Source organism: Cydia splendana, chromosome 4 (assembly GCF_910591565.1).
Source record: "Cydia splendana chromosome 4, ilCydSple1.2, whole genome shotgun sequence".
In the NCBI taxonomy this organism is placed as follows: Eukaryota; Metazoa; Arthropoda; class Insecta; order Lepidoptera; family Tortricidae; genus Cydia; species Cydia splendana.
This window is the reverse complement of record NC_085963.1, coordinates 19,673,180-19,700,551: the sequence shown is the minus strand read 5'-3', so window position 1 is coordinate 19,700,551 and position 27,372 is coordinate 19,673,180. Positions and strand designations below refer to the sequence as shown.

Below are 27,372 nucleotides of genomic sequence, written 5' to 3'. Positions count from 1 at the left end.
ATGAAGATTGCTGTCAGCTTTTCAATTTCCTTTAGAAAATCCGATTATCTACTTAAAATATACTTTTAATTCTGTTTAATTATCTTTAGCTTGATAATCTATTTGTTAATCTTTCTTCCAATTTGCAAAAAAATTAAATAAGAATTACAGCCTAATATTTTTTTATAATATGTTTTTATACGTATTTTGTGTAGTTTTTGTATATTTGACTATAAAATTCATATTATAAATTAGGTAACCCAATATCAAAAATGAATAGAGACATCTCTAATAATATTTTTTTAGTTTATCGGGTCGGACCCCATAGCTCAGAAATCGGACATTGTGTGTCAAGGGCGATGACGATACCCGACACCTATGACTATGGTTTCTATGACTACCGTGTTTATTTGCTACACAATTTGTATTAGTCACACTTGCGAAGAATACATTCAGAAAATCTGTAAAAAACAAAGTCTTTATTATTTCAACCATTAAAGTCGACGAGTACAAAAAAATTTGAGCTAGCTCTCAATTTAACATATTTTTTTAAACATTATTTTTAATTTGACCTTACAATTACTCGTAAGTAGGTAAGACCGTTAAATATTTAAAATGATTATCTTATCAGAAAATTATCACCAATTACTCTAAGAAAACTACTACTCTAAGTAATCCGGCACTGTTAACAATGTATTTTTTATGTGAAACGTGAGTGAAATCTCTTTAAAAAATCCGTAGGGGTCGGATCAAAAACTGTAATTAAGTCCGACTCACGCTTGACTGTACATTTCTAATAGGTTTTCCTGTCATCTATAGGTATAGACCTATTTTATGTATTTTTTTTTAAATTTTAGACTTAGTAGTTTCGGAGATAAGGGGGGGGGGGAATGGTCATTTTTTGCCTATTTTCTTGAATAACTTCTAAACTGTTTATTTGAAAATTATAAAAAAAATATATTTGCGATCCTTACAATAAGCTCTTTCATTTGATATGTAACATGATATAGTTTGAAAAATTAAATTTTTTCATTTTTTCATTTACCCCCCAAAAGTGGCCCCCATGTTTAAAATTCATTTGTTTACGTTACATGTCCGTATTTGGGTCACAAACTTACATATGTGTACCAAATTTCAACTTGATTGGTCCAGTAGTTCCGGAGAAAATCGGCTGTGACAGACGGACAGACAGACAGACAGACAGACAGACGCACGAGTGATCCTATAAGGGTTCCGTTTTTTCCTTTTGAGGTACGGAACCCTAAAAAGAATACATTTTAAAATTTTAAAGCATAAACAAATGGGAATTACAATCTTGACATGGAATTTTAAATGTCTTCCATCTGGCTTACGGCCACGATTGAAAATAGTATGTACTTACACCTACTTAAAATTTATATATATTTATTTAAGTTCAACTTAAATTAATATTTTTACACTAAAATATAATTCTAAATGTTCCAGTTTTATTCACCTGCCAGCGCTGTGAATAACAACATAAAAAAGTACACACACGAGTAGAACTTTATATGTATTTTTCTTACAAAGATTCCCTTTTCCATTACTAGTCCAGTTCCTTACGCCATTGGTGACGGGGTCCGCAATGTCCGCATCTTTAGTTGGAGTAAAATACAAACGGATAAATTCAGTTTAATTACAATCGTACGATCGTTATTTTAAATGTGTGCTCAACACATGCAAGTTTTGTTTGTGTTGATGGACGCACACATTTGCGGTTTTCATTATCAACGTTGGGCCGTGGCTGACTGGATGACGTCATGCGCAATTGTCATCTCTGTCACGGCTAACAGGCGGCACTCGGTCACCGAACGCTTGATTCCTAGTGCGTAAACTGCTTCTGTTTAATTTAAAAATTTAACGTTACAAAACTTATAAACAGTAGGTAAATATAAGCTATTTTATAAAATAAATTTGTAACGAATTTTATTTTTAATTATACTACCTTGAGTACCAAGTTTACATAAGCTTTGTAGGCGTACAGTTCGTTTTCTTTCTCCAAATTTTTTTCAGCGCCACTTCAAAAGCAACGTGCTTCAAACTAAGAATGGCTTTGTACAAATAATGATCCACTTTTGTTTTCATTGAACTTGAAACATAACCACGCTGATGTCATGTTAGCGCGTAAGACGATTTTGAACCGTAAGCTCGTGGAGTTTCTACAGACTTTTCTACATTTTCCTGTGACGTGTGGTTGACATTTCTCATTTCTGCGAACTCAAGGACGACCCTCGATTCGGGTCTGAGTCTTTCTCTGTGGGAAGTGACGCGGTCGTCGCTCGGCCCTGAGACCTTGCCCCCTCCCCCCTCCTACAGTGACGTCACGAACGCCATCTTGCTAGGACAAGAATGCGTTGCCTAGCAACGGAACGCGCTACCCAGCCCGGTGGAGAGTTGTTTTGTATTTTTGAAAGGAAAATTTGATAAATATATTGAGTTTTTGAATTAATTTACGTATTTAGTAGAGTTGTTATAGGTGCGATAGTTTTTGAAATGGCTGAAATTGTAAAAGCATTTTATTATCTTTGGATGTTCTTAATAATTGATATAATTCGGTTATTTAATTGCCTAGCTATCAGTTAAGAGCTGTTGATTTCTAAATAACAATTATATAGTTTCATACTGTTTATTTAATCTCACTCATTCAATTTATTTGAGTAATTTTCTGTAAATTAATGAATTTTATTTTCATTTTAATCAAATATTATAAATGTGTCATAAAACTCCTGAACATTCAGGCCCTTCAAAATTTTCTGACAGTTCTGTACTTTGTTAACTGCTTTTTGCAGTAGTAAAAATGGTAGTTCCACTAGGTCATTAAATATGTTAAATAACAAGTTATTCTTGAAAGTTTTTACAATAAATCTTGCGGCAATACCAATTTTTTCAACAATAGGTATGTAGTTCAAAATAGACTTACTGATCATCACAGAATAAGTCAACTGTAAACCGAATCTGTTAAAAGCGTGTGCAAATATTTTATCAATAAAGTAGCATTGTGATAATCTTTATCTCTATTGTAGGTCGTTTTATCATAAACCTACGTATGTCCGCGTTAGAGCGCGTTTACATGCACTGACAGGCCAATTCGACGAACTAAATAAATTCAAATATCATTCTGATGTCATTGTACGTTCAAATTGGCCTGTGTCTCGATTGCTATATTAAATATTACAGTCGGTTTAGCCGGTACACCAGGTTTAATTCAAACTTTTTAAATTTCGTTATTACACAGGAGAAACATAATAAAAAACCGGCCAAGTGCGAGTCGGACCGGCGCACGAAGGAATCCGTACCATTAAAATCACGTTTGTTGTTGGGAGCTCCACTTACATATATATTTATTTTATTCTGTTTTTAGTATTTGTTGTTATAGCGGCAACAGAAATACATCATCTGTGAAAATTTCAACTAGCTATCACGCTTCATGAGATACAGCCTGGTGACACACAGACGGACAGACGGACGGACAAAGGAGTCTTAGTAATAGGGTCCGTTTTTACCCTTCGGGTACGGAACCCTAACAAGCACGTAATTCAGTGTATTTGAATTACGCTCTGGAGCCCCAAAGGCCGATTCTTTTCATTAAAAATTTGTTAAGGTTTTGACCTAGTTTTGATACGACTAGAGCCGTGTCATTCGGCATCTCGCTCACGCTAGACACCAAACTAGTTAAAATTTTTATTTTTTGTCTAAGCGCGTGTAAGTAAACAATTATTTATAAGAAATCAATGACAGTGTGATATTTTTAAACATTTATTCGGTTGATGTATAAAAAATACATAGGTGCATCGCAACCAGCGCTCTAGAGCGCTGGTGGCCTAGCGGTAAGAGCGTGCGACTTTCAATCTGGAGGTCGCGGGTTCGAACCCCGGCTCGTGCCAATGAGTTTTTCAGAACTTATGTACGAAATATCATTTGATATTTACCAGTCGCTTTTCGGTGAAGGAAAACATCGTGAGGAAACCGGACTAATCCCAATAAGGCCTAGTTTACCCTCTGGGTTGGAAGTTCAGATGGCAGTCGCTTTCGTAAAGACTAGTGCCTACGCCAATTCTTGGGATTAGTTGCCAAGCGGACCCCAGGCTCCCATGAGCCGTGGCAAAATGCCAGGACAACGCGAGGAAGATGATGATGACATAGGTGCATCACAACTCTTCGTATGCTCAATCAATTACAGTGTGGTTGTAAGTTCGTTAATTAATCTGACACGAGTTTCAGTTGCAGCGCCGGGCGTTTTGTTAGATTAAATTTCAAAAAAGCCAACTAGAGTTGAACCAAAAGAAGTCAGTAACGATTTTGATAGCACGCGCAGTGCAAGTGTTATTTTAAACGCCAAACTTCTATGAAATTATGACGTATAAATGACACTTGCACTGCGTGTAGTGCGTGTGCTATCAAAATCGTTGCATACTTCTATTGGTCTAACTCTAACAGGCGCCCATGTTAAGACATATAAGTTAAAACATGGTGGACATTAAGCCGGTTTTTTATTTTTTTTTAAAGAAGAAACCATTTATTTACATACAATATTATATATACAGTGGTACTACTAAACGATTTTTTTTTTATTTTGTCGTCGAATATTTTTCCCCAGATTTCGATAAAGTTTGGTTGATAGAGATAAAGTTTCCTATTCTGTAAAAAAAATCCTAACGTAAAATTACATACTTCTTTTTCCCGTCCAGAATTATATCCAAAAGTAACGAAAAAAACAATTTTGAGAATTTAGCACAAAAGATTAATGCTATGCTATGCTTAAGAAAAAACCTACCAATAAAATATAAAAGTAAGACAATTATTTTAAATACCATTTATTTGCCAAAAGTTCTCCTCTACAATTAGGAATAGATCAAACAACTCTGAACTCATACATTAATTACAAAATTACGGCCAAGTTTAAAACTAAAGTGATTACGGAACTCAATTACTGTGAGCCATGGAACTAACTTATTATTTGTTTTTTGTGGAACACGTTTTCCAATAAAAGTCTACATTGACTTTGTTACTTTTCTTAGTTCATGGACGTAACAATCGTCGTACCAATGTTATTTATAACAAAATCTAAATAATTTTTGATAAAGGTACTTTATACCTTTGCGCCTATAACTATATAGGTAATGGTATACTTTTACATAAAAAATAATTATCCGGGATAACCATTATATTTATTTTGTCTTTAAATACAACAAAACTAATCGGGATATAATTTCATTGTTTTTACCTTTAATTCCGACGTTTCAGCTGAGTTGTACCAACAAATGTCAACGGAGATATTAATAAAATACCACTAAACTGCCCGAAATTAGTTTATAAAAATATGTGTACAAAACGCGAGAGTTTGAAGTGTTATAAAACTAATCGGCTATCGAAATAAAGGGTTTTAAAATGTAATTACAAAAATACAACTAAGTATTGAAATGTAATCGCATGTTTTAGTTATCACATAAAAACCCATCCAACTTGGGAACTAATTAATAAAATATTTTTTTAATTCTAATAAAAACCCTAAAAATAAATCAATGCTTCTTTTTTTTCTATTTTACAAAGATTGCCTTGATTTTTATATTTTCAATAAATGGGTACCTATTAGTTTAAATTAATTATTAATAAACTAATAATTAATTAAAACTAAAATCAGCACCTATAGTCCAAAACGCAATCACGCGTAATTCAAGACTTAAAAAAGTGAGAAAATGTTGCCACTTTTTACTAGCGCGTCCTGTATTTAAGTAAATAAAAGTACTTTTTAAAATAGTAGGAGTAAAGTTACTAATAAATAAATTATCTTAGCGTGATTATTTATCAAAAGGAATTTACTATTTTACAAACAAATTATTGCAGTGGCAACATTTTCTTACTTTTTTTGGTCTTGAATTACGTTTTGGAGTTTAGTCAAGTTTTTATACTTTTTTTGTTTGTGTACTTATGCGTTTTGATATAAAACTGAAGAACAAAAAGGTACTGCCTACAGCAAAACACAGTTTCGTCAAAATGTCATATTTCTTGATAATGTACTTATTTTAATATTAAAATAGGGTATTATACGGTACTTATTTAAAATAGATTATTTTACACCATGCATGAAATAAAGCACCAGTTAATTATTAGAAAAACACAGATAGGAGTTATTTTTAAACACAAGTTCTATTTAATAAATCGGATATAAATATAAAAAGTAGGTGAGTTGACCGTGACGTCATGATGTAATGTTTCATATAAATTCCATATTAGCAAATCGTTTTGACAGTTCTAAAAAAGTAACTGATTTGACTAGTAGGAAAATACCCTATTGTCCATTAAACACGCTTTCGCTTATCATTAGCACACCAATACAATACTAAAGTTTCAAGACTTCATGGGAAAGCTAGCAGTTGCTATAATTGTAGCTTACATCGCCTCAATAAACCTTACCTGCACATCATCTAACACAGTATTCTATCGTAGGTTTTTTTTTCAGGTACAGTTAAAAAGGCTACCTATTAACATTGTTTTTTTAGAGTTCCATAGGCGATAATATGCTGTCAAAAATTATATTTTATATACATTTTTATCACTGACTAAAAGTTAAAAAGAGTAAAATAGTTTCGTCATGTTATACAGGATGATTCAGGAGACGTGAGCAGGACTAACACTGCGTGTTTCGTAAACTATAAGCAACTGTTTCGTATCAGTATTAGTGAGGTTAACGTTAATTTTCTAGTCATGATAAAAAAAATGATTTATTTACGACATGCATGGTCACCCTAAAATTAAAATACTAAACTACCGATATTCTGTGTCAAATTGAATGTGACCACTGTCATCACGGTCTGGTTACTTTTCAAAACTCGTATCTCACTCAAGTTTGACAGTTTATTTTCTTCTTAATCAAAATGCTGTTAAAGAGGTTTTATGTTTATTGATTAGGTCTTGTAGGGTGACCATGATTGTAGTGAACTAAATTTGCCCTCACCAAAAGTTAAAAAAATAGGAAAAAGTGTGGTTGTTACACCTAAATACGACAGTGATCGATCAATTATCAGTTACTGAGTGTGCAGGATTAGTTCTGCTCACGTCTCATGAATCACCCTGTAGGTACTCTGTTTTTTATAAATTACAATTTTTCTAACCTCAAAAGTAGTGGTAATTATCTTTTTCTTCCAAAATGCTAGAGTTCCTATGATATGTATTATTGCGTTACCATAATATGTAAACGACACTACAGTATAGTGTCGCACTATAGTGCATAACTATGTACTCAGATTTAATTTTGGAGGAAAGTAGTTGATTACTTTTGAGGCTATAAAATCTCTTACCTGAAAAAAAAACGGGGTATAGTCGAACTAAAATTTTAAAACATTTTTATCGACATGGAATATTTAAGAGAGATGAAAATGATGTGTGATATGAAAATAAGTATTCATAGGAGATGACAAGTAAGTATTGATTTTGATGTAAATAAAACATTTCGGGAATACTTACCAAATTTAGATAACTGAAGGTCAAAAAATATGGTTAGCACACGGTCGTCACAACATGTGGCACAACATTCGATTACGGTCTTTTAAACAGCGGAATTAAAGGAGAAATAAGTAACAAAAGACGGAAATCCCTAATAATAGTAGATATTTAAAAATATTATAATAATAGATAATTCTATCTGTCTTATTTTATTTATTTATTTTAGTTATTTTATTTATTTGACAGGAAGCCAATTATAGGAATTCACAGGTAGTAATATAATACTAAACTAACAGGTACTACTTATACTAAGGTTACCTACGCACTATCGCAACCACATAATCATGGTCTAATAAAACATGGTCTTCTATTCCCAGAGTGACACAGGCCTACGTCACAATAACATGGCCGCTATATATAGCGCTATCGCATATTATCATATAGCGCTGTCGCATGATGACGTAGGCTTGTGTCAGTTAGGTGACCTAGAAAAGACGGGAATGGAGTACCAGGCGGAGTATATTATTATACCATGCACATAATTATGTGAACAAAGCCAATACAAATTATATCTAATAAGGATAATTTGGAAGTAACTAAGATACTAATTAACAAATAACATAATGAGGACTAAGGTAAAATATTATTAATAATACATAAGTAGGTATTTTAGAAAGGCGACAACACGCTCACTCAAAAGACTCGAAATATCTCTGCACTAAATTACGTCTCACGCTAGGGATTCTACAGTTGAATATATCAATATCAAATTCTTTAGACAACTCATTTAGGTTACGACTGGCGCGCGTTAAAAAACTATTCTGTCAGTATTTGGAAGATACATTTTTGATTGCTAGTGGGGGATGATACCTTTTAGAACGAGAGGGGGTTTTGAAACACAGTTCACTCAGCAACTCATATCAGGGCAATCGATTACACCATTAGTAATACTTAGGAGATAAGTAATATCGGCTATGTTTCTGTTACCTCTTTACGGCTAAACCGCTGAACCGATTGAGACGAAATATGGATTGAATCCTGGGGAAGGACATAGGATTATTTTTTTATCGCAGAAATCTTCATTTTACGCACACAAAATCGCAAACAGAAGTTACGTTACGTACTAACGTTAGGCTTATTTCAACCTAATTTTTTCGTAACATTAGAGATGTAAACAGACCAGTGGCTTCGCTTTCAGTATTCCAGGAAAGAACGTGAAATCTTTTGTTGCACGCTCTTGGTCGGTTCTTCATTATTCATTGATTCACTAAGTGAACCTTCATGCCAGGCCTCTATAGAGTAAATTCATTTACGTCACACGTGATTCCATTATCCAGCTACCTATCTAGTGTTCAGGGATCAGATTTTCATGTTGACATTTAGAGAGATCAGAGAGTGAACTTTAGTCTATGGACACAATCTCTGGGGTTCTATGTTCTACATATATTTGAGTATTGAATTTACTTACTGGCTGCAAGGTACTTTTTCGTAATGTTGCTTCGTAATCTTCGTATTTTAACGGTTGTGTTCTAGTACAAATACTATGTTTATAACCGTCGCCGTCATATCCGTCCAAATAAGTCTGTCTATTCAAAGAAGTATCTAAATTTAGCACCAAATATCTAGTCACAAACTTAATAGGTATAAATTGAATTCATTAAATTAATTGAAGCTTCAGAACAGACTTAGCGGGAAAATGGAATCAAGTTCCGAGCAAGATGAAATAAACATCAATTAGCTTCCCAGGATTTCCACGTGTTCGCACACAGGCGGAAACACACAGACGCCTACGGAAACTACTACAGGGACAAAATACACAGACGGAAACCGACAGAAACGCCTACGAGACTACTACAGATGCAGCAGAGACAACCCTGCGGCAGAGTTGCCAGACGACCAAAAAATCTGTAGATCTATTCATTTTCCGGCCTCCGGAAAGCCGGTTTATTGCCTCGGAAGCCGTAGGATGAAGTGATCAAATATCATAAATCAGGCAAGCTTGTGAGAATAAAGATCTTCGTTACATGGAGCTTTAAGCACTGAAGGATAAAAACATTAAATTTTAATGAAACATTGAACTGAGCTACAAATATATTTAGGGACGTTGTACAGAATTTCCCATCATTTTTAAACATTTTGCTAGAGCTTTTATCAACCTCATCTGGTAACACTGTATACAGAAAATCTTCACAGGCTCGCAAAGTCTGCGTTTGTGTGCCGCCCACGCAACAGGGATGGCACGCTCCGGATATGTCCCGATAATTAGTTGTAAAACATTAAAATTTTGTAGTTGAGACCTAATTACTGGTTGGAGAATTGTTTTGGAAATATTTTATTAGGTGAAATATGCGCTTATAAGTTGGAAAAGTGAAGCAACACGTGCAATAAGCCCATGACTCGGGCCTTGAATCTAATAAGAACTCTACTTGTGTCGCTTAACTTCAAACTCGGGTAAATCCATTCGACCCTCTCAGCAAATATCTACTCTATTACCTTTTCTTAGTACCAAAATCGCATAATCTGACTGAAGTTAAGCAACTCACAATTGAGATGAGATGACTGTCATGGTGATCAGACGGCGGTACCTTAATCATTCGCCTGCACTGTACGAACATTGACCGGGAAATGGCATGCATCAAAATAGCTTTAGGTCGTGTATTGGGGTTCCGTACCCAAAGGGTAAAAACGGGACCCTATTACTAAGACTCCACTGTCCGTTTGTCCGTCCGTCTGGCTGTCACCAGGCTGTATCTCATGAACCGTGACAGCTAGACAGTTGAAAGTTTCACAGATGATGTATTTCTGTTGCCGCTATAACAACAAAAACTAAAAACAGAATAAAATAAATATTTAAGTGGGACTCCCATACACGCACTTGGCTGGATTTTTACATATAATAACAATAAAAATACACGTGTATATTTATAATAAGTACCTACGCAACGTACTTACTTTATACCTATTCCGTTTTTAGGGTTCCGTACCCAAAGGGTAAAAACGGGACCCTATTACTAAGACTCCGCTGTCCGTCCGTCCGTCCGTCCGTCCGTCTGTCACAAGGCTGGATCTCATGAACCGTGATAGCTAGGCAGTTGAAATTTTCACAGATGATGTATTTCTGTTGCCGCTATAAGAACAAATACTAAAAAGTACGGAACCCTCGGTGGGCGAGTCCAACTCGCACTTGTCCGGTTTTTTACCTTACACCAACCGAGCATGGCTCGGGCTCGAATATGTAAGTAGCCAGTATTATCATTTATGTCTTCGTAGTAAAAAAACATGTTTTGAACTAAATATGAAATATTTATTTATTTCTAACTATCAACGATTCTCAAAATAAAAAAATATGTTACGTGTAGACTGTATAGACTTGTTTATATATTATATTAGATATTCTATTAATGTTTAAATTTCTATTAATAATAACCTGCTTAGTTCTGCACTGTCTGTCAATTTATACATCTACAATAATTTACCCACCATTGAAAGTGAAACGAGCCCTAAACATATGATATTTGTCATACAATGCACCGTTAACTCTCACTGCAGGCAAGGTTGTGTGCACCCCCCTTACCTCCCTGTGCCTCCCTTCCGACGCAAGGTCACATAACTGCGAGCTCGACTAGTCGGCCAACTAGTCGACCAGTCGGAGTCGAGTGCCGGGAATTTTCTGGAAACGCAACTTTGTTTTCTTTACGGTTTACGTTTGAAATCGGTTAATTAGCGCGGAATAGTTCGTTATGTGCGTTATTGTTTTTTCGGGTTTGTGTAATGAATGAAATGAGTTTAATTCACGGTTTCGTTTTGGTGTTTATATTTTTGGCATCTTTAAGCTGGCCAAGCTCGGAATATATCCACTCGAGGTAAAACGCAATATTGCTGAAATCTTTGCTTTGTCTTGAACGTATTGCAAACAAATTTTCGTTGAAACAAAATTTATCTATTTTATTATTTCACGGACAATTTTTTTTATTTCGCTGACTTAATCGTTTAAAATCTTATTTGAGATTAGGTATATTTTGACATATTTAGGTATGTATACAGGTGTATTCAAATACCTATTGATTCGTGTGTAGGATTGTTTATTTTAAAAACAAACATCGGCTACATAATAAATTCGATACCTACCTCATGTTGTTGTACCTATACCAAAATTGATCACAAAACGCTCGAAAAAGTAATTACTGTAAGACATTGTCCCCACCTACGCTATCAAGGTGTTTATCTGTAAGATAGGCTCGCGAAAATAAACAAAAGCTCAAATTGTCTATCATGATTCATGAGCCTTCGGACAAACTGAATTGAGTTTCCGAATTTACCCTCAATTCCAAAGAGCACTAACACTCACGTGATCTAAATTGAACCTTAACATTCTCTTAAAAAAGTCTGTAATATTACCATAATATATACAAAGTCTACTGACTTGTATTTAAGGAATGCATATCGGTTATTTTTTGTATGGAAATAACCGCGGTTTCGGTTAAAAACCGATTATTTCCATACAAAAAATAACCGATTTGCATTCCCTACTTGTGTTGCTTTTTGACTCGTAGAACGTGATGAACTTTGCGATACAGATGTCGTACTGTTTACCTAATTCTGCGATACTAGAAATAATATACTTATCCGTAAAAAAGTTTTTAGATTTTTTTTTTAATTTTTTTTTTTTTTTTTGGTACTCAAATGGTAGAATGGACGTAACCCAGTTGATAAACGTGCACCGTGAATAAAGTTATGTAAGTAGCACTAAAATCTATCATCCAAACATGGCTCGTCAGTTTTCAATCACCAACTGGGACTTTAGAAAGTTTAAAATTTAATATCAACACAATATTCATTGAAGCCCACAGGCTCAATCGAGCAAATCATTAATTACCTAACTCTACGAAAACTCCAGAATATTACGTTTAGATCAAAAGGTAGTAGCCACCTAGCCACTTGCGAATTCATACAGTCTGAGCGCGTTTATCGCTGCTGGAGCGCTACCATGCGTAGGCGAGCGTAGAGGGTTGTAAGTTACAACGTACGTATTACTTCAGGCCTCACCAGTTTAAGCTGTGACCTCGAGATCTATAACAACCACACGGAATCATAGAACATATTTTTACTGGTTCACCTGAGGCACATCGAGAGAGCGAATGAAATAACAGGACTGCCTACGCTTCGTCCAGTGTAAGGCTTTGATTATCGGAAAAATGTACCGAACATCCCTTTTTAGGGTTCCGTACCCAAAGGGTAAAACGGGACCCTATTACTAAGACTTCGCTGTCCGTCCGTCTGTCACCAGGCTGTATCTCACGAACCGTGATAGCTAGACAGTTGAAATTTTCACAGATGATGTATTTCTGTTGCCGCTATAACAACAAATACTAAAAACAGAATAAAATAAAGATTTAAATGGGGCTCCCATACAACAAACGTGATTTTTGACCAAAGTTAAGCAACGTCGGGAGTGGTCAGTATTTGGATGGGTGACCGTTTTTTTTTTTGCTTTTTTTTTTGTCTTTTTTTTTTGTTTTTTTTTTTGCATTATGGTACGGAACCCTTCGTGCGCGAGTCCGACTCGCACTTGCCCGGTTTTTAATGTAATTTATTTACGAGAGAGCAGGGATTGAGTTAGTAGCCCGCCATGCCAACCCATAAGTGCTTGTCACTTTCGGGCAGTGTTGTTAGAACGCGAGTCGAGTCCCTTGTTGAGTATTTTTTATGAGCAACTCAAAAGGACTCGAGCCTCCGAGTAAAGCCTCCGTCAACAATTTTATAAGTTTTTACTAAATAACAGTAAACAAAATTGGCGTTATTGTAGGTATGATTTGTGTACCCAATCGACAAATTTTACACAAATTTCACACGATTTTTATTTCGAAATAAAAATCGTGAGTTCTCTGAAAATTACTCAAGTCTCTACAAAAGACTCGAGTCTCTAACAAGTTGAAAAGATCTCGAGTTTAGACTTAGTTATAAGAGCCTGAAAAACTGAGTCGAGTCTTGAAGCAGAGGACTCAAAGGACTCGAGTCTTAACCAACACTAGGCAAAACTGTTACCGCGGATTTATTATAACAAATTTAATGCAACTATGCATTGGAACATCTCCACACCCAATATGTCAATTAATAAATGATGGTAAAATAATTAAAATATATTTATAAAACATTAAAAATAAGAATTATTTAGAGAATTAATATCTTATATCATTTGAGCCAAGTATGTAGGTAAACTAAGGAGTTTGTCATGTAGGTACAAAATTTGGTTTAAAAAAATCTATAGATAGGTACTTATATATTTTTATTAGTGATAAAATTATGAAATATTTTACTGTGACAACTTAATTTGGAGCCCTAAATATATTTTTATAATAATCCGTAAAAAAATGAAATCGTCTATTAATTGCGAATATTTTCATGTAAAATGTCGATATTTTTTTCTTAACGCTTATCCTCCAGTATAAAATTGTCTTTAAAAAGGACTACGTAAATAGGTTTCAAACTCCTAAAACGTAAACATATTAAGAACATGCCGTAAATACAGATTTCCAGAGAATTAGGTCAAGAAAAAGTTCACCCACATCCACACGCTGAAACGCTCGACATGCACGTATCCGTAGTTCATGTTTCCGCGTGCCTGAAAGTGTTAGTGCAAACGATTTGCATAACTATGCCTGTATTTGTTTGCTAGAAAGTGAGTGTAAAACTCTCTTTGTAATATTTACACATAGATTTAGATTTATTTATTTCATAATATAAAATTACATGTAAATTACATTATAAATTATTCAATAAAATATACAAGCTTTTATTTTTTTTTTTTCAAACATGTGATTTTACTGGGAACAAACATCAAAAACTTTGTTTAGGTACTGTGTTGTAAACTGTGTTGTACATGCATTTGTGAGCGTATTAGTCATAAACTGTTTGTAGAAGCTATTATTGTGTAGAATTTCAGTTAATTGACTACCTATTGTAATAATGGGAAATACCGCATGCATTCATCCCATCGGTTATTTATATTATTATTTATTATACTATTTCTTAATTGAGTGTAACTTGTAAATATCTCGTTGCACATTGTTAACCTTTTGGACGCCAATGACCGATATATCCGCACCGTAGGTTCAACGCCAAAGACCGATTAATCGGTCACAGACCACAGAGCAACTTAGACCTACGTGCATATGCATAAAGTTCAATTTCAGTTTTGACACTTCGGTGACGTGGCGTCAGCGTGACAGCTTTTGTGTTTGACACGGCGTCGAAAAGGTTAAACATATATATTTTGATAAGAGCGTCGCGTAAGCTATAGGTATTACTTATTTCCACTACGACGTTTAATTATCTGTCAACTCGATTTATCTGACTAATTCAGCCATCATAAAAAGGTACAGTACGTCATTTAAAATTCTATGCCACTAAGTAGCATTTACGCGTTAACAGCTTATCGCAGAACACAGTGGTCGTTACAGAGAATTCATGAATATAGGGTGTCAGGACATAAGCTCCTATTCTTTACCTACGGCAGGTAAATTCAACGCTCTTGCAAACCAGTGTATCGTAGGACCTCAAGCTTTGTAGCAACTATATTTTTAAAGTGCACACGCTTGTGGTGGTTTTCTCATGCCTAATGATGACGTTCAGTAACATCTGCAACTGCATTACTGTTGTGATGTTACTGCAGTCACTGTTGATAAAATGATTGACGGACTGAACGTCGTAATCGCGGTCATAATGCCTCTGCGAATATCACTAATTTTATCAAGGAAATTGGCAGTGACAGCGCCCGCGTCAAAGCCCCAGCGATAACGTCTACAGTAATGCATCTCCAATGCTATCCGAATGTCACCTTTAACTCAGCTGTATATGAAAATGGGCCCCTAAAATGCGTCCGGAAGCATAATAGCTCCGTGTCACTTACGCCAACAGAACTGTTACGTTACGACTAATCACGCATCTGGTCATTAAGGCGTATCGTTCCATATAAACACCATGCAGACCTGTGGTTTGCATCACTTATGAATATGAAATTATCTGAAACGTGGTTTGTTGTGGCTTTAAGTGAACTCAGTATTTCATGGGGCTTGGATAATGTAGCAAAAGTTATTATTTATTTTATTTTATTTATTACGATCTAAAAGATGCAATGATTTAAAAGTTATTTTCATGGTACTAATTTAATTAAATTGTTTCATACATTTTGGCTGATCCATTTTCTATGGAAAGGAAATTTTTTATCGCGATTTTAGGTTTGGTCCCATAAGTAGTAAAGTTGATCAGTATAATCCCAATACCTTCATGGCAACGGGAATGCAGTTATTTTTTAGCCACCGTGTACATCGTTGTCCAAGTACCCACAACACAAGCCATATTGTGTTTAATGTGGGGCTTAGTCAATACTATTTATTTATTATAATTTTTATATACCTACTGCCTGGTTTCTGACTGTACATAATTCTCTCCGTTAAACGAACCCAACAGTATCATATACCCTTTTTACTCATGGCTCATTAATTTATTTCTTGTAAGGTTAACGAAAGCGTAACACCGTGCAAGCGAAGTTAATGAGCGAAAAAATCTTTGTGACGACAGAGGTGTTAGCTGAAAAACGAATAAGCTTAATTAAGCGAATATTATTAGTATTAAAAAAGTTGAAGCTAGCAAAGTTACCATCAAAGTGTGTTTACGCACAGGACAGGTATTTAGGACGGAGTAGAAACACAAAGGTGAGAAAAACTATTCGCTTAGCGCATTTTAGCAATCGGGTATATAATCAGCCCGTATGGGTATGCGAGTTAGCTCGGCGTAACGCAACATAGATATACTATACATATGTGAATATTTTTGTATATATGGCACGCTAGATAAATTGCTGTTATTCCCAGCGCTTACCCTTTCGGCACCCTTGTATTTATAACAATATATTTAGCCTCGCTCGAGATCCATAATAAACAATTATGCATAATTGTAAAACGCACGTTATTTTAACACTGTACTAAAATCAGAAAGTAGGTAGTAAATAATTACTCTCATTGAAAACTACCTACAAATAACATATTCTTAAACAACAAACAAATTCTCAAACTACACAACGGGAGTTAATCGCGTATTTAAGTTTTAAAATATGCGTTGTGTAGTTTGATAATGTTTAATAATCGTGAAAGTTTAAATCAGTGTTTAACAAACAAATTGGTTATATAATCGCTTGCGCGATTTAGAAATCGCTCGTCCCATAACAGCGACGTCTCCCGAACAATTTAGGAAACATATTCTGTTACTCGATAACACTTATACTTACACGATATATCGCGTATTGTAAAAATACGCAAGTAAGTATAACGGGTTAGCACCACGTTAGCACTGATTGACTGTCGCCTTATTATGTCGCGGATTAGCAAAAAACTTAATATTTTTATTTTAAAATTACACTTACATCGGTTTGTCTGACATGATGCGCTCAGTAGAGGCTTGGAATAGTAGCCGAGATTTGCATAATGACCCCAGTATCAGCATTTTAGTATGGCACGACCTCGTTTTTACCTAACCGCACCAGTTTTCCTACTAACAAAGGATTGAGACCCAGATTATAGCGCGCAAGCAGATGAGGTTTTTCCTAATTATATTATATAGGTAGTCAACAACGCATACCTCTATTTGTAATTTCCTGTCTAAAATATTTAATACAAATAAATTATAACAGGAACACTAATTAGGTAGTTAAAAGCCCTATGAATAGACACTTAAAATTCATCCGAATTTAAAGCCACTCTTACAAAGCTCAAAAACAATCTTAAAATAACCGGCCAAGTGCGAGTCTCTGTACTATTACGCAAAAAACGGCAAAAAATCAGGTTTCTTGTATGGGAGCCCACTTAAATATTTATTATATGGTTTTAGTATTAGTTGTTATAGGGTACGGAACCCTAAAAATCGTGAAACAAGAGCTTAATAAATACTTTCAATGAAAACTATAGCGAACATGATCGGTCCAGTAGTTTTTGAGTTATTGCAAAAAATGTTCTTTTCTTAGTAAAAAGACGTACAAAGCGCTGCAAAGGTACTCCCAAGCTTGTAATGTACATGATACTTACTAATAGTCCCCGTTTGGCCTATTTTGGTAGAATGGTAACTACGAAACCCTACACTGAGCATGGCCCGATATGCCCTTGGCCAATTATTTTAGTGTACTTTAATCTAAATAACAATAGCCGTATGTATAATTTCATACAGAAAATAATAAAACTTATTTATTACGGCTGCTAATTTAACAAATGGCTACGTTACACTTGTTTAATGAGAAAATTATGCTAATACACTTAAAATTTACTACAAAGAACGCCTTTGCTTTATTTTGACCAGGTACATAAACTACTTACATTTAAACTTGATTTCGTTCCACTTGTTGTTTCTATTAAATAAATCTTAATTACCAAATATCTTAATTACCAAATAATGTATTTATATAAGATTCTTTATTAACAATATTTTTAGCACTGCAGGTATGTTGACCGCAAACTAATGACATCTAAATTTATCACACAATTACGCAATTCAAATACTCTATTACGTACCTATATGGCCTACAATTTTCCTGCTATTTGACGTACACACTTTCAGGAGCTACATATATCATCATATATTTGCGGAAACGTCATACTGTACGATGCTCACATTGTACGAAATCTTACTCATACAACCATTACTTTACCAGACGTGAAACATTATACACGTGTAATCCTTTTTAAAACCTGCAACGCAAAGTACGACACCATAATTAATTTTCATTTTTTTATTATGTTATTTTATTAGTTCAGAATTTTACTTTATTACTTGGACTTACGGTTTGTTTTCTATTGTTGCAGAAAGCTGTTGACGTCCGCATAGCCAGCCCGGTTCGCTTTCGCCCCGCTCCTTCACCCCCTCCAAGATTGCTGCCACCATGGGTCGGAAGAAAATACAAATATCTCGGATCACAGATGAACGGAATCGGCAGGTTAGTACCTTAATGTCAATAACCTAACTTAATTATGAGTTTGTACTTCAATTTGAACTTAATTTACATGTGGCAAGGTTGTTTTTAAGTACGCAAGGATTACGCACTTTCATAAAGTTTAGTTTTCAAACTGTTATTGAATGAAGGGATGCATAAATAAACGCCTTATTTCTACACTTACCTACCCAATGACTGTACAACACGACGAGCAATGACAAACGACCTCAACTCCAGCGCAGTGTCCAGATGTGGCGTATCAACTGTCGCTTTAAAACATTATCATACAAACTTGCCACACTTCTCAATCATTCAAAACTCAAACTTGACTCATGCAGAAAAAGATTCCTTTTGCAACACCCCAGCTGAAGTTACGCGAATGCAAAAATGACTCCCGTACAAACATTATCAGAAAGGGCAACGACCGCTCCCGCCGCTAATTTATTAATTATACGTTACAGCCAGCTTAAAGTGACCCTAGAATAAGAATTTGCAGGACATGTGAGGGTTTCAGTTGAAATGGTTTGTAACAAGAGACCGGCAGCTGGGGCGAAAGTAGCCAAGGTCAATTTGCTCCATGGCAATGATTCCTTTGACATTGAATTAGAATGTATACCTGCTAATGCTAGGCTTTGTTGTTTTTTTATTTGGTTTAACGTTACTTACAAGGACGTTGGCATTACGTTCAACGGATTTTGAAATAGCATAAAAACAATATTCGCTTGTTTACTAGAGTTATTTGTTATTGATATAACCTAAAGTGTTATTCATCCTTACTAGTCCTATCATGTAAACAAACACTTCCCGAATACATTATAACACTTTTCTCTGGAATTACTCAATAATTATCATTTAAAATGTTTTTGCATACTTAAAGAAACTCACAAAGTATTGAAATCAACCAAATAACCACTGAAAAACATAATTTCTAATAAGATTTATATCAATAATTGCAGTAACGAACGGATCACATTTGACATTACAATGTCTAGATTTTCTATGGATTTGACATTTGTTTGTTTACATGATAAGAAACGTAAGGATGAATACAATTTAAATTACCATATGAAAAATAAAAGAAACATAGAAGATGTCTAGATGATTGATTTGTAAAAAAAAAGAATAAAGACAATTATAGTTATAATTAAAGATAAAATAATATCAAACGAGTACACTCAATATAATTATAACCAATAGCAATATACCATTATAGTTAGGCTTGAGTTAGGTCAAATGATAATTATATTGACTCAGATAGTGCAATCATACATCTACATTGTTGTCATTAACCCAAAAGGTTACATTGATTATAACGATATGAAATATTCAATACTTAGTGAAATTGTGGACACTCATGCAATTGAAGAATGCATTTACGTATATATTCATGACAGTGACCTAAAGCAAACTTCCATATTTACGTAAATTACATAGAATTAATGTATGTTCTAAATTAACTAATGTAATTAAGTTTGTGTAAATACAAATACATTCTGAATTAGTTTAAATCGTTATCTTTTAATTGGATTTACCTACACTTTTGCCCATTGTGTTGATAAAGTAATAAAAAAGTGAGGCAACAGGAGACTCTCACACAGGCAGCTTTCTCGCGCAAAGGATTGCCATCGCTATACAGCGCGGGAGCGCTGCCTGCGTGATGGGCACCTTGCCGAGGTAGGTTTTAGGGTTTTTTATTTTTGTGTTAGGTTAAGTTTTATTTATTTTATAAGGTACTTAAGTATTAAGTTTGTATTATTTATTTTAGAAATAAATAACGATCTCCAATATATTTTATTAATAACAAATAAAATGATAAAAAAAATTAAACGCTAAAATTAAAACTAAAATGTAACAAATCTTAAACTAAACTAATAACTAAAAAATGCTCCCCAGGTTGCCCAGAAGGCTGGCAGCGTTACCTTTTTGGATGGCCAGGCTTATCCTCTGGCCGAGGTAGTTGCCAACCCTCTGGTCACCTGAGGTGTCAATGAGGCGCTGGGACATTTCCTTAAATAAGGCTTTTGCGCTAGGCCCCCAGGGTCCCAGAGTCTCTACGCTAAGTTCATATATAAAAAACATATCTAATTTTCGAACCCTTTTACTACATTTCACGGGAGTCGGTATAGAGATGCGACACGTAAAGGTTCAGCTTGATATACGAAAGCAGTTTTGCCCAAGTAGAAACAGAGACGCTTTACGCTCGCTTTGTTGATAGTTTTTACAAGCTTTTATTTACTTTCACGCGTCCCGTTGTCTGTATTGTAATCAAATCTTGCAAGTTAGATTAGACCCTATTATTCGTTTGAGCTGAAACGTCACATACTTACGAGCTGATCTGATGATGCAGACCGGAGGTGGCCATAGCAAGTCTGTGATAAAACAATGCAACCTCAGTGTATTAGTTTGTCAGATGAGTAATCAGATGACTGTTAAAAGAAAAGTACCTACAGTTAGCTATCTCTTCTTCTAAGTCGGTCCCTCACTGCTGAGGATCGTGACTCCGCTTGCTAATTTTTCCTATGGCAGCTCTCCACTTCTCCCTGTCGGTTACTTTGTGGAAACCGTTGCATAGTGTGATGTCCATCTGGGCGGATATTTGGTCACACCATCTCGTTGGACTTGGTCCTCTAGGCCGTCTGCCGTCCACCGTTCCTATCACCACAAGTCTCTCCAAGTTGTCAGGGTCTCTGCGAGCTATGTGACCGAAGTATCTCTTACTCGTTGAAGGCAGATGGCTATAGAATCTTGTATTAAAAACGTATACAAAAGTAATGTGTATTGTTTATATTTCCAGGTTACGTTCAACAAGCGCAAGTTCGGAGTGATGAAGAAGGCGTATGAGCTGAGCGTTCTCTGCGACTGCGAGATTGCTCTCATCATCTTTAGCTCTAACAACAAACTCTACCAGTATGCGAGCACGGATATGGATAAGGTAAGCAACATCTTATTATTCCTGGCATGATTCTTTTTCTCAAAAATGGCCGGCAAAGTCGACTTTGCCGTTTAAAAATAAGGTCGCGAAGCGCGTAGTTTATGGTCAGTCAAAAATTAAAAAGTTAAAAACATTGCGGTCTCGATTTTGGGACTGCAATGTTGCACACAAATTCCATTATTTGTTGAGTTGACTTTTTAAAAGTTGAAATGGCCATATCAAATGAAGGCACAGGCCCATTAAACAGCCAAACAGATGATTAGTACCGCGACTATTTAGCAGTCTCAAATAGGTTGGCGTATTTTCGGCAGAAAAATACACTTCTTTTTTATTTAAAAAATAAAAAGGCGGCAAAACTAATTATTTTCTATTTTTTTCTGTGAAAATATATACGTAAGAACGTTGCTTTTGTAAAATATATCTATAATATTTATATTTCTTGCACCATTTTTGAGAAAAGCACTAACTCCCAAGGTCGTCCGTTTAAAACGAATCCTCAGCCTGCAAGTAGCTACTTCCGAGCCTCGACAATAATGTACTATTATTTCGTCTAGTATATGGTTAATCTTTTCTTTACATTTGCCATGTTCGTTTTAAAAAACCATAAAATATCCTACAATAGTCTGTACTGTACTGACTGTACTGTGCAGTGACTTTGACGGAATAAAGAGTGACAGTGCAATTTGACGTTTTTGTTGACATTTCCACCCTCCATCATCGTCATTGCAAAGTCTGTGCAGAGTTAGCTTGGTGTAACTTTAATCACAGTAATCACACTAGCTAGCGTAACAAAAACGATTATATTAATACAATTTATAATATTATAAATTTAAAATATAAATTATACTAACAAAAATAAAAATAAATAGGTATCTTTAAATAATATGTATCATACTACATTAAAAATCTAGTTATATAAAAAATGCACCTTATTAACATAAATAGAGATGATAGGTAGGCTAACCAGAAAGAAGATGCCATTTTGTTATTATTCGCGCATACATTTCGCTGTAACTTATTCGTACCTGTATCGGCGCGAGCGATACGCACGCAAATGATAGCAAAGTGACGTAATTTTGACAGTGTTTATGTGATTTTTATGAAATAGATAGGAGCAAAATCAATAATACATTAATTATTATAATGAGTTAACATTTATTTACGATGTTATTAAAACAAATGGTTCCTAGGAATCATTATGCATAAAATGCCTTATTTAGGGGACTGCGTATTTAATATTACTTTGCTAAGTCGTAGACATTCAAGGATATGATAAAAAATTACAACAGTATTATGAATAATTTAAATACCTAACATGTAATTTAGTTTAGCTTTCTTATGTAGCGTCCAAGTTCTTAACCAATAAGGCATAGAAACGTCTATCGTATATTTTTGCCGCAAATAATTTTGGTGCTTCTGAATGTTCTGACGTTTGTCAATAAATTATATGAAAATACCTGTTTAGTGCTACTATTTACACGTTAATATTTAAAATTGTTCAATCTTTTGGATGCAAAATTTCACGAGAAACTTGAAAGAACACAATACGATTATGTGAATTCCACAATAAAATCTTGTTTTAGCTCAAATGTTACAAATCATCTACATATAAGCATCTTACCGTTAATTTTCTTGACAAAAAAATAAACAACACCATGCTACTATTATTATAAATAAATAAATAAATAAATAAATATTATAAAATAAATAGTTAAATTATAAAATAAATAGTTTAAATAGTTACCGATCGTTGGTAGGTATATTTTATCAGGCTGTTTACGCAGCCACCTACTTATTTATTTGCTAAAAACAAAACGGGTTTCGATTTCTTGTTCTCGTTTTTACTCAAGCCTGCGTTTAGGAATTAGCTTCTAGGTATAATTAATTATGAGTTGAAGAAGGTCATGGATTACTTTGTACCTTACTAGTATCACAACTCAATCCAACCTGCAACCCACCACCTTAAATTATATATGTGTAATACATCTATAAAACTATTTACCTAAGGATCGATTTTTTTTCGTTAGATATCGATAAAATTTGGCTGGTTCGAAAAGCTTCATTCTGGGTGAAATAAATACGAAAGTCTGATTTTGGATGAATAAAATTTAGGTAATATTCCGTTGTGTTACGAAAATACCATACATGGGACGAAAACAAAGCGACAAAAAATAAAAAGCGGTCCTTAAAGAGTAGTCATGTTAGGTATTGTTTTTAAACAAGTTTAATAACTGTACGAATTCGCAGTGGAAAAATATATTGTTAATCATTAAATCATTTATTCATTGCAGCCATGGTGTTACAAATGTTTTTAAATTGAGGAAGTCCCTACAATCATGGACCCTACTAGGGCGTAGCAACATATTACCTTAGCGTAGCAACATATTAGCGTAGCCACATATAAAAGTAGGTACGGGGGAAATCATATATAAACAGAACAATCATCATCATCATCATATCAGCCATAAGACGTCCACTGCTGAACATAGGCCTCCCCCTTGGACCTCCATACGTACCGGTTGGAAGCGACCCAGAACAGAACACAGAGCGGTTGGAACAGAACAATAATTAAAACAAATTAAAAGTCCTCTTGGCCTTCTTACAATATTAGAAGTCACTTTGTTACTTATTGTACAATTTCGATAAAAAATACATACTTACTTAATCATTGAAAACATATGTCTGATCAAGTGCCGTTCACATGGTTAGCAAACATATTGTAGGTTATAATCTCAATCGAGTTGGAAACTAACTTGTATATTATGTAGCCGGATGGATTGCTTTAATTATATTTAATTGCCATGGTGGTATTGATTTCCAAGCTGTTCAAACATGGTTCAAACTGAGTGACGAACGTCGGATGTAACGACAAACTAAGTAATTAATAAAATGAAATAAAGATATACAATCTTTATGTTGATAAATTATGATGCAATAAATATTATAATGTATAAAGCAATTAGTAATTTAAAAATGTAGGATTCTAACATGTAGATGATAAATGTAGGATCGTACATTGAGATAGGTACTTACTGAATTTTAATCAAAACGATCATTATTTCAAATAGGTAACATTCACATTAATCGTCCATCTTGACAACTTTATTTCAATAGACTTTTTACAAACTTATAAATCATAAAAAATATAGTTTGATATGAAAAAAAATACTCCTTTTCTATTTTTGTACTTACCAATTGTGGTAGAACAACATTTAAATTTAAAATAGATGCTTTTGCGTCACTTGCTTGTAATGGAAAATAACTGCAGTCTACTTTTAATCCATATATAATGTCACTTGAAGTATATGTCTAAAATCACCATAACATTTGTTTATAAAAACAAGTTATGTTTAGCTCGTGTGCCATAAACTTATGTGACCCCATTGTATTATAGTTGCGGTGTCATTTTGTCTCACCTGACAGTGTATTGATAAAATAAAATTAAAATATAAAATTGCGTACTTAATCTTAATCAGTATTATTCTTTATTCCGAGTTCCTTAATAGTAAGTATAGTTTACGTGAAAGAAAGGTATTAAAATACGAGTGTGGGTTTAAAAAACGAACGAAGTGAGTTTCTTAAACGGATCACACGAGTAATATACTTTTACTGTACATATGGTTTATTTTCCCGCACTAGTGCGTAAAATAGCACTTCAAGTGCGATGTCAAAAGTTTAAAGGGCCATATGTACTGTACAACATTGTACGATACACGTGCGAATAGGTAATTCGCAACTCGTGTCGATGTAAAACAATCCATTCGGTCGTGTTTTAATTTGTCGTCACTCGTTTCGAATTTCCTCTTTTCCGCACTTTTATCGTAAATTACTATTTTGCAACTTACCTCAGATAAGTTTACTCATAACGTATTTATTTTTCAGGTCCTACTAAAATACACTGAATACAACGAGCCCCACGAATCGCTGACCAACCGCAACATCATCGAGGTACATAAAGTACGGCGTCATCTGTGTGCCAGTGATCGCAATGCAATGTCCATGCAAAATGACTTACCCCTTAACCGCGTGCTTATACTTACACAAACCTAATGCAATTAATACACCAGTAGAATCCCCAGTAGACCCGACCATATGTACCGTAATATCTTAATCCTCCAACGTGTTTAAAGGGTATCACCGAAAGATTATAGCCACTAGATAAACACCGAGTCGAGCAGCATGCGCGTAACATCCTGTTAAACCCCAACCAGACACCAAGTTTATACATACTAACAATTTATAACCTGACTAGATACCCAAAATATTTATGTTATTTTTTCCTTGTACAGCATGGGTTTTTATAAATATTTTTGTGTTTACTTGAGCTAACCGGCCGCTACCTGGCTCGAGGGTGAAGTCAGTTGCATCATTGCATTCGACACTACACACAAATGTACGCTAAAAAGTTTCACAAATTTACGTAGTAATACCGCTTTGTAGACAATTGAAGCACTTTTTGATTTTAACCCTCCACTACATACAATATTAGTAACGATTTTTTTAAAGATTTTTTCAGATATAACATTAATTACGAAGACTAATAGTGTGTAACGAGGGTGTATTTAATGCATGGCTTATTTAATCAGTTAGCAGAATTATATTTTTGGCTCGTCAAGCCACCTGAGCTGGTTTCGCTGACACTTGCAGGCACTAACGAAGAAAGAGCATAAGAACGGAGTAATGTCACCGGACAGTCCCGAAGTTCCCGAATCTGAATACAACCTGACCCCCCGGACCGAAGCCAAATACTCGAAGATCGATGAGGAATTCCAGATCATGATGCAACGGAACCAGTTGAACGGAAGTCGTGTGGGCGTTGGCGTTACTGGAAGTAACTACAATCTGCCTGTAAGCGTGCCAGTCGGGAGTTACGAACAGTCTCTGTTGCAAGCTAGTCCTCAAATGCATACCTCTATCAGTCCACGGCCATCCTCTTCGGAAACCGATTCAGGTAAATATTACACTATAATATTCAAACTGTTCCGATATACGATGTAGTGCATAATTGTTTTCCATCGTATTTTCTCGAAAACGTTCGTATTTGTCATGCTACTTCAGTCAACCTCAGTACTTTTTGTACTGAGACTGACGGAAATAGCAAGACACGTTCGTACGTTTCCGTGAAAATACGATGGAAAACAATTATGCACTACATCTGTAGCTTTCATTATTGCTATGATTCGAGTCAGTCAGAAATGGCAGCGTCGATGACATGAAATATGTCAAAACAAAGTGTTTTGAGGGTGACAGGTGCTTTGATAGTGACAGATGCTTTGGCAAGTACCTGGATCTGACATTTGAGTGCTCTCTTTTCTGAAAACCTCCTCAAAGTGAGCCGCCAGAGCCATGATGAAAATAATTTATCGACAAACCCCAATCGAAATTAAAAATATATTGGGATGACAGATGCGACGAAAATTCACGTCATGATTTCCATATTCTTTAGACATACAAGTAACGATTGACTGTACATCGGTAGACCTTACGCCTTTTGTAATATGGTCCACCGATGTACAGTTAGGAGTGTTGCTTATTCTTAGCTCTCAACTTAACCCTCCCTTGTTTCTTCCAGTATATCCAAGTGGCGGAATGCTCGAGATGTCAAACGGCTACCCAGGCTCAGGGTCCCCGCTGGGGGCGGGCTGCACCCCCTCCCCGTCGCCGGGGCCCGCGCCCTCCCCCCACCGGCACCCGCACAAGCCGCACGCGCACGCGCCGCCGCCTCACCACTCGCCGCGGCATAATAACTTGCGCGTCGTCATACCTAACTCGATGCCACCGCCTCAGGATGATATATCATACTCTAGCGAAGTAAGTATTTTCGTCATATCCTAGACATGGTTGTCCTGGTTCAGACAGCTATACCCGCAGCCTGAAATATCAGGAAAGTGAGGGATCCTTCCGATTGAGATTTTTCGCTAATATTACTCGTAAAAAGGTTTAAGGTCTTTGGTTGCTGACAAAAGTTGTATTACTTTAAATTACCTAAGTTAGTAATTCGTTTGCAGTTGAGAATAACTGG

At 35.1% G+C, this 27,372-nt stretch overlaps 1 protein-coding gene across 8 annotated transcripts in view; it reads left to right on the top strand.

Annotated features, from left to right (window-relative positions):
- Positions 1–27,372, top strand: part of LOC134790183 (myocyte-specific enhancer factor 2) — a 66,144-nt gene that overhangs the window by 28,629 nt on the left and 10,143 nt on the right. For 6 of the 8 annotated variants that reach the window (XM_063761006.1, XM_063761009.1, XM_063761008.1 and 3 more), the window contains exons 2-6: positions 18,291–18,421; positions 21,213–21,350; positions 25,233–25,298; positions 25,998–26,301; positions 26,923–27,161. In XM_063761006.1, the coding sequence (XP_063617076.1) occupies positions 18,368–18,421; positions 21,213–21,350; positions 25,233–25,298; positions 25,998–26,301; positions 26,923–27,161 (801 nt within the window). In that variant the 5' untranslated portion in view covers positions 18,291–18,367. The remainder of the gene's footprint in view (positions 1–18,290; positions 18,422–21,212; positions 21,351–25,232; positions 25,299–25,997; positions 26,302–26,922; positions 27,162–27,372) is intronic. The other 2 variants (XM_063761007.1, XM_063761011.1) reach the window with 1 other exon arrangement.